This window comes from Hordeum vulgare, chromosome 7H, assembly GCF_904849725.1.
Source record: "Hordeum vulgare subsp. vulgare chromosome 7H, MorexV3_pseudomolecules_assembly, whole genome shotgun sequence".
NCBI classification, from domain to species: domain Eukaryota; kingdom Viridiplantae; phylum Streptophyta; class Magnoliopsida; order Poales; family Poaceae; genus Hordeum; species Hordeum vulgare.
In genome coordinates this window covers 228,263,822-228,278,608 of record NC_058524.1, presented here as the reverse complement: position 1 = coordinate 228,278,608, position 14,787 = coordinate 228,263,822, and the positions used below count along the sequence as shown (strand labels likewise).

Genomic DNA, 14,787 nt, shown 5'->3' with positions numbered 1-14,787 from the left:
CTTGAGATGCGTGAATCTGAAAATTGTGAGGAAGAAATTTATGAAGTGATTCACGAGGGCTCCATGGATGAAAAACATGATTGCAATGGTTTCACTATAAATTCTATTAGTGACAATCATGCTAAAAATATGCAAAACCCTAAGCTTGGGGATGCTAGTTTTGCTATGTCCACTACTTGTTGCAATGATCATGAGTGGGGCGATGATTTTTCTTATGATCTTGAAAATTTGTTTAAGCCTCATGATGAATATGATATTTGCAATACTATTGAAAGTGGGTTTGGAGAAGTCATGACATTAGTTGATGATAATCTCACTATTTTTTAAGAGCGTCAACTTTGCATGCATGTGGATCATGAAAAGAATATCCTATTTGATAGTTACATTGTTGAATTCGAATATGATCCCACATGTAATCATTATGAGAGAGGAAAATATGGTGGTAGAAACTTTCATATCACTAAATCACCTCTCGTTATGTTGAGATTGCTATTGTCTCTTTCTTCTTCCTTGCATATGGTAACTATTGGTTGTCTTGACAATCTGTTTTCCTATAAAATGCCTATGCATAGGAAGTATGTTAGACTTAGATGTGATTTTCACATGCTTTATGATGCTGTCGTTGTGCTTCAATTCTTGTCTTTTGTGTGAGCATCATTGAATTATCAATTCCTAGCTAAGGGCGTTAAACAATAGCGCTTGTTGGGAGGCAACCCAATGAATTTATCTTTTTCTTTCTGTTCTGTTGCGTCCGCACTATCATAATTCTGTTATGATTGTGTGTTTTGTGTTTCTTTTTGTGTTTGAGCCAAGCAACACCTTTATGACTAGTCTTGGTGATGGTTGTTTGATCCTGCTGGAAAAAGACAAAAAAAATTCGCTCACGAGATGATTTTTAATTTTTATTCAGAAAGAGATTTTGAGTTGATTCTTTTTTCTTCTGGTTGATATGCCTTTTGCCCATGTAGTCGTAATTTTTCAGAATTTTTGAGGTTCCAGAAGTTTACGAAGTATACAGATTGCTACAGACTGGTCTGTTTTTGACAGATTCTTTTTTTGTTGAGTTGGTTGCTTGTTTTGATGAAACTATGGTTAGTATCGGGGGGGGGGGGTACTAGCCATGGAAAAATGAGAATATAGTAGCCCAACACCAATATAAATAGAAATCAAGATTTCTACAGTACCAAAAGAGGTGGTGGTTTGTTTTCTTGTGCTAATGATATCAAGAGTTTCTGTTTAAGTTTTGTGTTGTGAAGTTTTCAAGTTTTGGGTGATGTTCTCATGGACAAAGAGATAAGGAGTGGAAAGAGCTCAAGCTTGGGGATGCCCAAGGCATCCCAAGCCAAATTCAAGGACACCAAAAAGCCTAAGCTTGGGGAGGCCCTGGGAAGGCATCCCCTCTTTCGTCTTCAATCCATCGGTAACATTACTTGGAGCTATATTTTTATTCACCACATGATATGTGTTTTGCTTGAAGCTTCTTGTATCGTAGGAGTCTTTTCTTTTTGTTGTGTCACAATCATCCTTGTTGCACACCTTTTTGAGAGAGAGAGACATGCACTCATCGTGATTTTGCTAGAATGCTCATAGTGCTTCACTTATATCTTTTGAGCTAGATAATTTTGCTCTATGTGCTTCACTTATATCTTTTAGAGCACGGCGGTGCGTGACTTGGTAGTTGGCTTATGCTATGAAAGTAGTCCCAAAGGTGATAGGTACCCAAAGAGGGTATAAAAACCTCTATCTTCATGTGCATTGAGTAGAAAGAGAAGTCTTGATTCCTCTCAATTAGTTTTGAGACGTGGATTCGGTAATATTAAGAGTTATGTTAGTAGGGTGTTGTGAATCTAGAAATACTTGTGTTGAAGTTAGTGATTCCCGTAGCATGCACGTATGGTGAACCGCTATGTTAGGAAGTCGGAGCATAATTGATCTATTGATTTTCATCCTTTGTGTTGAGGCCGGGATCGCGCGATGGTTAACACCTACCAACCCTTCCCCTAGGAGTATGCGTTTAGCACTTTGTTTCGATTACTAATAGAAACTTTTGCAACAAGTATGTGAGTTCTTCATGACTAATGTGAGTCCATGGTATAGATGCACTTTCACTTTCCACCATTGCTAGCCTCTCTAGTGCCGCGCAACTTTTGCCGGTACACAAACCCACCATATGCCTTCCTCAAAACAGCCACCATACCTACCTATTATGGCATTTTCATAGCCATTCCGAGATATATTGCCATGCAACTCCCACCGTTCCGTCTCATGACTTGTGCCGTCACTCTCATATTGCCATTGCATGATCGTAAGATAGCTAGCGAGATGTTTCAACGTCATACGCTAAGCTAGATCGTTGCACATCCCGGTACACTGCCGGAGGCATTTCCTATAGAGTCACCATCGTTCTAAGCTTTGAGCTGTGAGTAAATAAAAGTGTGATGATCATCATTAGAGCATTGTCCCATGTGAGGAAATAAAAAAAAAGGCCAAAGATCCCAAATAAAATAAAAAAAGAGGCCAGGAGCCCAAAAAAAAGAGAGAGAGAAAAAGAGAGAAGGGACAATGCTACTATCTTTTTCCACACTTGTGCTTCATAATAGCACCATGTTCTTCATGATTGAGAGCTTCGTGCTTTGTCACTACCATATGCTAGTGGGAATCTTCATTATAAAACTTGGCTTGTATATTCCAATGATGGGCTTCCTCAAAATTGCCCTAGGTCTTCTTGAGCAAGCAAGTTGGATGCACACCCACTAGTTCTCCTTTCGGGCTTTCACATACTTATAGCTCTAGTGCATCCCTAGTATGGTAATCCCTACTCATTCACATTGATATCTATTAATGGGCATCTCCATAGCCTTTTGATGCGCCGAGTCAATGTGACCATCTCCTCCTTTTTGTCTCACAGCCACCACCACAATCTATTCCACCTATAGTGCTATATCCATGGCTCACGCTCATGTATTGCGTGATAGTTTTAAAAAGTTTGAGAAAGTAAGAGTGCGAAAACAATTACTTGGCCAATACCGGGGTTGTGCATGATTTACATTAGTTGTGTGAGGATGATGGAGCATAGTCAGACTATATGATTTTGTAGGGATAACTTTCCTTGGCCTTGTTATTTTGAAAGTTCATGATTACCTTGCTAGTTTGCTTGAAGTATTATTTATTTCATGTCAATAGCAAACTATTGTTTTGAATCTTATGGATCTGAACATTCATGTCACGTGAAAGAAGTTGCAAAGGACAACTATGCTAGGTAGCATTCCACATCAAAAATTCAGTCTTTATCACTTCCCTACTCGAGGACGAGCAGGAGTTAAGCTTGGGGATGCTTGATACGTCTCCAACGTATCTATAATTTTTTATGGTTTCATGCTATTTTCTTGTCAAACTTTGGATGTTTTGTATGCCTTTTATATATTTTTTTGGGACTAACTTATTAACTCAGTGCCAAGTGCCAGTTCCTGTTTTTTCCATGTTTTTGACATCTTTCAGAGGAGGATTTTGAACGGAGTCCAAACGGAATGAAACTGCCAAAAAGTTTTTCTCCGAAACAGAAAAAGATCGGGAAGCCGGAGAATCAGGGCAGGGGCCCTGCAGGGACCCCACAAGCCCTCATGGCGCCGCCAGGGGGGGCCGTGCCACCCTGGCTTGTGGGCTCCCTGGGCCACCTCTGCCCTAGGTTTTGCGCCTATATATTCCCTAAAATCCTAGAAAAAATCAGGAGATCATTGAAAGTACTTTTCCGCCGCCGCAAGCTTGTGTCTCCGCAAGATCCCATCTGGGGCACGTTCTGGTGCCCTGCCGGAGTGGGGATTCGGATACGGAGGGCTTCTTCATCAACACCATGACCTCTCCAATGATGCGTGAGTAGTTCACCATAGACCTACGGGTCCATAGCTAGTAGCTAGATGGCTTCTTCTCTCTCTTGGATCTTCAATACAAAGTTCTCCATGATCTTCATGGAGATCTAGCCGATGTAATCTTCTTTTGCGGTGTGTTTGTCGAGATCCGATGAATTGTGGATTTATGATCAGATTATCTATGAATCTTATTTGAGTTTCTTTTGATCTCTCTTATGCATGATTTCATATCCTTGTAATTCTCTTCGAGTTGTGGGTTTTGTCTGGCCAACTAGATCTATGATTCTTGCAATGGGAGAAGTGCTTGGTTTTGGGTTCATACCGTGCAGTGACCTCACCCAGTGACAGAAGGGGTAGCGAGACACGCATCGTGTCATTGCCATCAAGGGTAAAAAGATGGGGTTTTCATCATTGGTTTGAGATTATCCCTCTACATCATGTCATCTTGCTTAAGGCGTTACTCTGTTCGTCATGAACTCAATACACTAGATGCATGCTGGATAGCGGTCGATGTGTGGAGTAATAGTAGTAGATGCAGAAAGCATCGGTCTACTTGTCTCGGACGTGATGCCTATATGTACGATCATTGCCTTAGATATCGTCATGACTTTGCGCGGTTCTATCAATTGCTCGACAGTAATTTGTTCACCCACCGTAATACTTGCTATTTTGAGAGAAGACTCTAGTGAACACTATGGCCCCCGGGTCTACTCCACACCATATTTTCAGCCTTACACTTTTTACTTCGTTGCACTCTCCGCCTTCAGATCTCACTTTGCAATCAATCTTGAAGGGATTGACAACCCCTTTAAAGCATTGGGTGCAAGCTCTTTTGTGTTTGCACAGGTACTCTGGACTTGACGAGATTCTCCTACTGGATTGATACCTTGATTCTCAAACTGAGGGAAATACTTACTGCTCCTGTGATGCATCACCCTTTCCTCTTCAAGGGAAAAACCAACGCAAGCCCAGTCTCCGTCAACGTGTCAATTTCTGGCGTTGTTGTCTGTTGTCGTAGCAACCGACTCATGGACCATCACCTGGTAGGCCGGCTCATGAGGAAAGACATGAAGATTCTCCCTCGCCCATGTCAGTATGAGAAGGAATAAGTCACGGGGTGTGTTATGACAGAGACTCTGTTGTAATCTTAGGGACTCCACCTATATATAAAGCGGAGCCCCTGAGGTAGAGAGGAGAAGTTAGAAATCCTCGAGAGCTAGGTAGAAATTGTGCACCGTTGTAATCGAGAGCAACATCAATAAACACCCAAAGCGGGATGTAGGCTTTTACCTCCATTGGAGGGGCTGAACGTGGGTAAATGCGCGTCTCTCGATTCTAGTCAACCACGTTCAAGTCGCCACCTTGTTGCGAAGGCCTCACACCTAAGTCCTTTCACGAGGACATCAGCCATGAAAAAACCACGACACCCGTGATCCGCCTCATCTATGTCGTGTGATTGACCTCATGAGTGTGTTGCATGCGCCTCCGGAGGTCCTGTCATGGTTGTCCCCCAGTAGAGAGCGCCCCTCCACCGATCGAGCAACAAGGTACCGCTGCGCCGCCCCGACGGGCCGCAGTGCCACCGTCCCATGGTTCTCCCCGCAGCTGCACAGACCCGCGAGCCGCCCCTACACCGCCCTTGAGGTTGTAGTGTCGCGACACGCGGTCCCCGTTATAGCTCTAGGCCGTCCCCGTGGTTGCACCGACATGTCGCCGCTACGTCGCCTCGTCGGACCGTCACGTCACATCATGCGGTCCACACAGCCGCCCTAGGGTCTTCCTGCCATCGCCCCGACCCCCTGCTACCTCTACGTCGCCCCTTCGGGCCGTAGCGCTGCGACCCACGCTCTACTCTGCCGTCTCCGCACGTCGACTCTATGTGGTATGCGTCACGCAACCTTCCTTGGCGCGGGAACGCCTCTGTCCACGCTGGTCATCATCATGTTTTTGGGTTCTTCCTCACCTACTTCGAGCCTCGCCGCCGCTCTCCTAACCAGCAACCGTTGTTGCCGTCACGTTGCGGCCGCAGCTCTTCTTCGGCGTCGTTTTTGCTTGCTCACCCGAGCCGCGCCGCTCGTCCACCTCCTTCATCTCCGTCCAACACCAGCTCATTACGAGTGTCATCTTCGTCTACCCCAACCACTTCATATACTCCGACCACCGCGGGTGACATCGGCCCCTCGCCGATTTGCGCCGCAACCATCGCCGAGTCCTTCTCTCCTAGCCTCGTCGACATGGACTACCAGTTTGTGCAGAGTCCCTTCTATGCATGCCCGATGCTGGCAACATCGACGCATGCCTTCGTCCCTGATGTGTTCCCAGCCGTGGTAAACCTTGAGAGACACATCGTCAACATTGCCTTCGTCCGCCTACGCATGCGTGGTGCTCGCAACACTGATGTGTGTCTTCGTCCACGATATGTCCTCGGGCTTGGCAAACCCGGTGCGACGCGTTGTCAACTACATCTTCTTCCTGGCGCACCCCTTCTTCGACACCACTGTGCCCATGACTAACTTGGCGCCTCCTTGCGCATGTGGCTCCATAGTGACTTATTCGACACTGGCCTCCCTGGCCCGACATCAACCATGACGTTCTTCGCCGGCTACCTTGACCACGGCGACACCGTCCTACGCTCTTGGCTACCTCGACAATGGCACAAAGGGCTACCGCCTTGCTTAAAGAATATTGTCGATTTTACTCCAGCCACAACTTCCACGATGCATCCACTATTACGACTGAAGGGGGGACTCTCGGCTTACCTTCGAATTCTTCTCTAGTCTCACCTAGGGGCGGAGACAGGGGGTGGGCACGGGCTAGACCCCCCCCCTAATGTCTCATGGCCCACACTAGTAGTATTATATATTAATATATGTGCTAATGGACGTAGATAATGGCTGTTCATTTAGTAATTAAGCCCTACATTAATACTATTCTATGTGTATACTAGCCGAAGCCCAAATTTTAGTACGGTGGCCCATTATTTGCCCACTTTTTTACCATCAGAAAAATAGGCCTATGTATAACCTTTCCGTGAACCACCGCTATTCAGATCTTCAAAATCCATCTATCAATTTTACTAGGGTTCTTGCTCCCGCTCGTCTTGTTGCTCCCGCGTAGTCCAGCCGACGGTTGCTGCTCCTGTTTGCAAGCCACTAAACAGATCAAGAAGGGCACGCAGGTTGCTTCCACGTGTTAGCCGCTGTGATAATTCTGCCACATGTAGCTGAGTCGGTCGAATGCTTGTTCAAAGATACACAAACATACACTACCTCTACTGTTAATACGTTTCCTTCGGATTACAACATAGCAGCCTAATTAATCTAGCATGTGTGGACACAGATTAATTTTCTAATTACATGTTCTTTTGAAAATCCAAATTGCTGCTAATTGATATCCTTCTATTTCCTAATAAAATTTCATAGTTATATGATTAGTATATCTTCCGCCATATATATTAAGTACATTTGATTAATTAGATAATTGTTAAAAGGTCCATTTGCAACGTTTCGCGAGCTGAAAAAGAATTGGGTTTCGACTAGCCCCTTATGTGCAATTCCTGGCTCCGTCCCTAGTCTTACTGTATGCGTCGCTACTTTTATGACTGCAGGAGGAATGTTGAGTATAATAATTAATTAAGAAATATGAGATATATTATAATTTATTTTACCTTGTCTTGTATTTTAAGTTAATCACGTACTCTTATATATATATGTCCGTGATGTTCAAATAATACACACTGACTCAGACCAATCTCTTTCTCTCCCTTCCAACACTAATAAATAGTACGAGCTCATTGTATGAATGATTTTCTTATATTTTTCATAATTTTTTACACCTTAAATATAAAACTGTTTTATCAATCATTGTACAGGCTCAAAATGCAGCGATGCACCTACACCTGTCTATTACGGTTCTCGTGCGTACGCTTAGCTAAGGTAACGATCGAGCACCGACGAAAACAAAATGGGTGGTAGGTCCGATTTGCACGTCGCAACTTGCAAGCCTGACGCCTTACATTAGGTCCCTCGTCGTCGTCGTCGTCCGTTTCAGAAAGAAACAATCATCACGGTGCTTTTCCATAATACTATACAAATACACACGAACCTTGCTGATGTACGTACATGAAAGGTTACGGCCGGCCGGCCGGCCGGCGTCTCGCGCACAGCAACCGCGGTGCGTACATACGCGCCGATGCGCGTATTCAGGGAGATATACCGAGGCGCGCGGTGGGTGCCGCGTCGCCGGCGAGGGTGGTGGCGGCCGGGGCCCACTCGAGCGTCCCGGTCTCGGCCGGCGGTGAGAGTCCCCCGTAGGTTACGCCGTCCCTTTCCGATCACGTATCTGGGAAGCCGCGGAGGCGTAGGATCCTGTGATGCGCCCGTCTGTCGGTGCCACTTCCATGCTTTGCCGCGGGAAAGAACGTAGGACTAGCATCAATCGAGCATGACAGGTGGGCCCGGGACGCCCATTCATGTCCCCACGTGGCGGCAGCCCGGCGGCCGATAGGACGGTACGGATTTGCCCCCACGCGCACTCGCTGGCTTTAACTTCGCCCCTTTCCACGCGACGTGAGGTGAAACATCTTCTTTCTTTTTTTTTTCTTTTTTTTGTGCTAGTGTTGAGGGACGCGAGGCCGGGTTAATTATTCGCGTGAAAAGAGCTCACTCTCACTGCCGGCAGCAGTGTGTGCTTCCTTCGTCAATCGTCAGTGAGCTTTCTGCTGACATGGTGATCATTAGGAGGATGAACTTGAACGTACTGTTGCACGTGTTTTGTGCGCTGGCCAACAGCTGCACGCGAGGCGCACGCTTTGTTTGGTCCTCTTGGTCCTCCGTTCGCCCCTCGGCATGGGGCCGGGCGACCGAGCTAGCTTAGTGCTAGCGAAACATGGTTAAATGGACGGCCACGATGAAGCATTTGTGTAGCTGCTTGCCAGCGGCCAAAGCCACGTACTGATGGTACGTAGGTACCTGGCAGGCACATGTGCATGGCGCGTAGGCCGCATGTGACTTGCACGCATGCCCACCATGCAATTGGATTACAGCCTGCCTCACGGAACGAGCTGTGGGACGATCAGGTCTACTGTACCCATGCACACAGCAGCACCTAAGGGCGTGTTTGGTTTCTCTGCTCGCATCTGCATCGCACTAGGCATGCAAAATCTAACCTGTTTGGTGTCCTGTGCGGTGTCCCTAGCCTGACCTAGCTGATGCAAAAGCAAGCCCCTTAGCCAGGCTGAGAGGAACGCAGGAATCGAGCGTTCCTGCGATGCAGCCTCCCGCCTGCACCTGCGCTTCCACTCCCAGGCGCCGCCGCCGCCGTCCTCTCCCACGCGTCGCCGCCGCCGTCCTCTCCCAGGCGCCGCCGCCGCCCTCCTCTCCCAGGCGCCGCCGCCCTCCTCCTCTGCCAGGCGTCGCCGCCGCCGTCCTCCTCTCCCAGGCGCCGCCGCCGCCCTCCTCTCCCAGGCGCCGCCGCCGTCCTCCTCTCCCAGGCGCCGTTGCCGTCCTGCCATGGTCAAGTCGCTGCGCGCCGGATCCTACCGCCCCGCCCTGCCGATCTCCATTCCCCATCTGGTGCAGCCATCTCATGCATGTTCACCAAACACTCATCTCTTCTCATCTTTGCATCAAGTCAACCTGGCCATACTCATCCTGGATCCCTCATGCGATGCAGCCAGAAGCTAACCAGGGAACCAAACACGCCCCAAGTGTTCCAGGTTCCATCATAGCAGCAACAATTAGCATACAATCAAAATATGCAAACAAGCTTGGGTGTCCCGACTTCCAAGTTCCAAGGCATGCATGATTGGCGAATGAAGGATGCTCTCCCGCTGGTTCCTCCCAGAGACCGACACTTGGGCTGGATAGATAGATATATGGCATATTTCTGTCAACGCCCACGTACGTACTCCTACTCCTACGTACACTCCAAGGTTCACAAGGAGAAAAGACTTTACAATGGTGTGCACATGAAGCATGCAAATGCCGATCCATATGAAAAGAATATTCAATTGAAATCTGGTAGTAGTAGGTAGGAGGGGAACGAATAGGACCGGTGAAGCGGCCGGCGAGCTCGATCGCCTCAAACAAACAGGCGGGGTGGCCTGGCTTTGCTTGGAGGCGAAGGCCGGCAACGATGGTGAGAAGGAGGGAGCAGATGAGGAGATCCATGGATGGATGGAGCCGTCCAGGGCAAGCCAATGCCCAATTGCAACCAACCACCAACCCGAGCCACCCACCCGAACCCCTCACCAACCCGGAACGGACGCGTCGATCCATTCAAGCGTAGGTACTCCTACACGGAAACGCGCCACCTCGACCACTCAGCCCGCGCGCGGTTACTGTCTCTTCTTCGTACTACTAGTACCTCCCTCCTGTCTGGCCCTGCACACCCAGCCGTACGTTGATGACACTGATCATCACTGGGTGAAAACCTAGCCGTAATTTCAGGTCAATTTACAGCGAGATCAGGTGCAAGCGTGCAATGCCATTGTGTAGAGCCCCCACACCAACACTTGTTTAACAAACTGCATGTTGCTCGCTTGCTTCGTTCTTATTTATCTATCACTATAAATATTTCTCTGCTCCCCTTCCACGCCCCGCCCTGTCTCTTATTACTTGTACCCTGTCCCTCCCTCCCACACAACCTGACACCCACTTGCTTCTTCTTCCTCCTCCTCTTCCTGATTTCTCCAATTGGGGATCGCAATTTTGGTTTCTTGCAGCCTCTTCCTGCACAGCTAGCACATAGAGAAAGAGAGAGAGAGAGAGAGCATCGATAGCAACACTGATTAGGCTAGCTAGATAGATTAGCCTCTGCGGCTCTGGCCATCACTACACAAGCTTGATTGATTAGGATTAGGATTAGGAGGAGACCGAAGCGAAGATGATGCGCGGGAAGGATGAGAGGCCCGCGGCATTCTCCCCGATGAGGGAGTCGGTGGCGGCCGCGGTGCAGGAGGAGGTGTGGGAGGTCCGGCCGAGCGGCATGCTGGTGCAGAAGCGCACCCCGGACTCGGACCCTCCCCCCGGCGGCGCGCCCGTCCCCACCATCCGCGTGAAGGTCAAGTACGCCGGCGTGTACCACGAGGTGTACATCAACTCCCAGGCCTCCTTCGGGGAGCTCAAGAAGCTCATGTCCGAGAAGACGGGGCTGCACCCGGACGACCAGAAGGTGGTGTACAAGGACAGGGAGCGGGACTCCAAGGCCTTCCTCGACATGGTCGGCGTCAAGGACCGCTCCAAGATGACGCTGCTCGAGGACCCCACCGCCCAGGCCAAGCGCCTCATCGAGGAGCGCCGGAATGCCAAGGCCCAGCGCGCCGCCAAGGCCGTCTCACGCGTCAGCCTCGACGTCGACAAGCTCGCGTCCAAGGTCAGCTCTCAGCTCTCAGCTCTCAGCTTCCTTTCCTTTCCTTCCATCACCGCGTATCGCATCCAATCCTCCCTACTCCTGTTCCTGTTTGATATTCATGGGTGGGCGTGCGTGCTTCGCAGGTGTCGGCGCTGGAGACGATCGTTAGCAAGGGCGGCAAGGTGGTGGAGGCGGACCTGGTGACGCTCACCGAGGCGCTGATGAGCGAGCTGCTCAAGCTGGACGCCATCGTCGCGGACGGCGACGTCAAGGCCCAGCGCCGGATCCAGGAGAAGCGGGTGCAGAAGAACGTGGAGACGCTGGACGCCATCCGCGCCAAGATGACCAAGACCAACAACACACCTGCTGCCACGCCCAACAAGGCCCGGGCGCCGCACCTGCCCCCTCGTCCGCCGCCGGCACAGCAGCATCAGCAGCGCCGCCAGTTCCAGCCCGCTGCGCCCACCACGGCGACCGCCCCCGCGCCACAGACCGCGACGGCCAGCTGGGATACGTTCGACCTGCTGTCCTCCGCGCCCTCTTCATCGTCATCGGCACCGGTGTCCACCATGGCGCTCGCGACCACCACCTCGCCGTCCCCGAGGTTCGAGTGGGAGCTCTTCTAGACGTCCCTGCGGGATGGGGCCACCCACCCGCCACATGCGTGTACACGTTCATTGGCTCGATCAGCCTCATCTCCGTCAACTGTCACATTGTTCCCTTCTTCTCTCTCCATCTTTCTTTTTTTCTTTTCGAGTGTATATTGATCTCTTCAGAAAAAGGCAACAGCTCCAGTGATATGATTGTGCTCCGAAATCCACATGAAGAAGATACGCACACCCATGATCTCTATGCATCCGGTGTGGTGTGCTGTGCTGCAAATAAGTGGTGGTGGCCTTATGTTGATGAAGGAATTTCCACGCCAAATTTGTGTATAGTATTGTACAGTGTACATCAAACCATCAATTACCATTACATGTGCCTGTCTTATTCGTGAGGGGTGTACTACCGTATATGATCCATCCAACATTGTGCAAACAAATGCATAGCTGGTGTATTAATTGATTCAAGAGGGAGAGTGAGCATGGAGATGAGTGGGGATTGATTAACTGCAGATGCAAATGCAGCACTGATTGACCAATCGGGTTGCAATTATTTAGGCATCTTCCAGGGCAGGGTAGGTAGCTTTGTCTGTTCAAAAGGTTCCATTCACTATACTAGTGGTGGCTTTGTTTGTCCATCCCTTAATGTAGGCTACCTTTTCTTCACCTCTGGCTTCCTCTACCTTTCTTCCATGCGGCTGGTGTCCTCTCGTATATGCTTAATTTGTTGTGTCGGCATGACAGGTATCATTAGCTGTTGGGAACTTAGTGCTGGGAAAAAATTACATACTTCCTCCGTAAAGAAATATAAAAGAATTAGTCTAGAACATATACAGATGTGATATAGTTATTGCACATCTAAATAAGTAAAATCAAGCATAAAAAAGAAAAAAAAATACTCACACGAATCTTTATATGACTTAGATGTACAATACTTGTCACATATCTAGATGTGTTTTAACAAAACCGAATATAAAAGCATTTAGATCACTAAAATGATGATCTAAAAGCTCTTACATTTCATATTTGTATGCTCAGCCTTGCTATAATAAGCTTGAAGCTTCCATGCTTTTCATGCATGTGATTGCTAGGTCAGTATGTGCTAGCTGTGATTGAATGGTACGGCAAAAACAAAAATACTCATATACTATTATTATTGTAGGCCGATGCCTACAATGATCTGCTGGCATTAATGACCAGATCATTGCATACCTTCGTTCTGTTCCATGCTAACGATTGTAGTGTATGTTCACTGGAAATGATACTAGAAATAGAAGATGACCTACCCTGGGAGAAAGCAGGAACAAACAACGGCCCGAAGAGAAAGAAACTAGGTGGAACAGCCTTAAAAGAGAAGTGGAAGATTTATAAATATACTCCTTCCGTTCCTAAATATAAGTCTTTTAACACATTTCATTAGGTGAGTACATACAAAGCAAAATAAATGAATCTATACTCTAAAATATGTCTATATGCATCCATATGTAGTCCTTTAATAGAATCTCTAGAGAGACTTATATTTAGGAACGGAGGAAGTACATATTAACTGCTAGTATGTCGAGCCTCTGCAACAACGCAATGTCCTAATGGCATGACGGATGCACACAACCAAAAAACGAAGAAACTAAAAAAGAAAAGTCCCGCTTCAAAATGCCTCCCGAGGCGATCGGCTGGGCGAACCGCGAGGCGATCGGCGGGGCGGACCGCGAGGCGGCGCTGGGGATAGATCGGAACGGCGTTCAGATCGCCGGAGCAGACGATCCTGCTACGGCGTCTGATCTTTCTGATTCCTTGGCGGATCCAGGAGCGGGAGACTCATTTTCTACAATGCATCGAAGGTGGGCGGTCAGTTACAATGAGGGCGCTCATGCGAAGAGAATGGAACGTCCAGGATCCATGTGCCTCCACCAGAAATCGCGTTGGATCACGGTACGGGATGAAGATGATGATATCTTGGCAGGTCGATACCTGCAGGAACACGAGTTCCCCAAGGTTGGCGATAGCCTTGAGATTGGTGGTTACCGTATTATCGTGAGGAGTTCGTGGTGTGCGCGACAGAGATTTCAGGATGAAGTCAAGGTATGTGTCGATCTCACTACTTATTCTCCTCATCTTGGCAGACGCTTTTGGGTTCTCGCAGATCAAGACGATGAGGAAGATGAGGAGGAGATGGACAATATTACGTCTGATGATCAGGCGCAGCGCGACAACGCCTCCTTTCGGCCGGACTCGTTGATCCACGACAGCAAGGTTTCACCGGATGTTCGCATGACGAAGAAGAAGACGGTGCCGGCAAAGGGTATTCGACCATGGATTGGTCTGATCCCCAAGGTACAACTCCAACCCTTTACTCTCGCTGATTTCATCAAGCCAAGTAGCTGGACGCTAGTGGCTAAGAACAAGAAGAAAAAAGGGTCTGCATTACGGTCGTCGCCGACGTCGGTGCTTGACCGAATGATGCGTGATTCAAGGAAGGAATTTTTGAATGCCATCGGCGTTGATTGCGGGCCTGGGTATAATCCCAGCGACATGGGCTAGTTGGTGTCTGGGTATTTGGCCCAGGCAAAAGCCCAGGAAATCATCACAGATATTCCTTTACATAACTTTCCTGAAGCGGATCAGCTCGTTGATCGAGCGTTTTCGGGACCTAGGGTTCCTATCCGAGCGAGGCCAAGGTTTCCATCGCTGAAGCCGGGGGGAGCTGCTCGAGTGCCTCCTCCGTGCGACTTCTCTGCGGTGAGCATGTCAGGCCGGGGGCTTCCCCAGCCGCCGAAGCCGGTTCTGCCTCCTGCTCGCCCGACGGGGCAGGGGCATCGTCCTCCCTAGAATCAAGTTGATTCTCATGGGACGACGGGATCGGGAGTAGGCGGTGATGTTCTTGCTTCTGGTGCGCCCAAGGCTACTGATGTAGACCGTCAACAACCTCGTGGTAGATGGGGTGATGATGGCGTCAACGCCTATGGGGA

General features: G+C 48.8%; 1 protein-coding gene across 1 annotated transcript; it reads left to right on the top strand.

The window, feature by feature from the left end:
- The first annotated feature begins 10,404 nt into the window (after nucleotides 1–10,404).
- LOC123410851 (BAG family molecular chaperone regulator 1) lies at nucleotides 10,405–12,209 on the top strand. The gene is made up of 2 exons (XM_045103787.1): nucleotides 10,405–11,240; nucleotides 11,363–12,209. The coding sequence occupies exons 1-2, from the start codon at nucleotides 10,752–10,754 to the stop codon at nucleotides 11,843–11,845; spliced, it is 972 nt and encodes a 323-aa protein (XP_044959722.1). The 5' UTR covers nucleotides 10,405–10,751; the 3' UTR covers nucleotides 11,846–12,209.
- Nucleotides 12,210–14,787: the final 2,578 nt, after the last annotated feature.

Excerpts from the sequence above, each read along its gene's own strand:
- LOC123410851 (XM_045103787.1), top strand. The coding sequence starts at position 10,752 with ATGATGCGCGGGAAGGATGAGAGGCCCGCGGCATTCTCCCCGATGAGG. Across the intron at positions 11,241-11,362 it reads TCGACAAGCTCGCGTCCAAG|GTGTCGGCGCTGGAGACGAT; the intron begins GTCAGCTCTCAG and ends CGTGCTTCGCAG.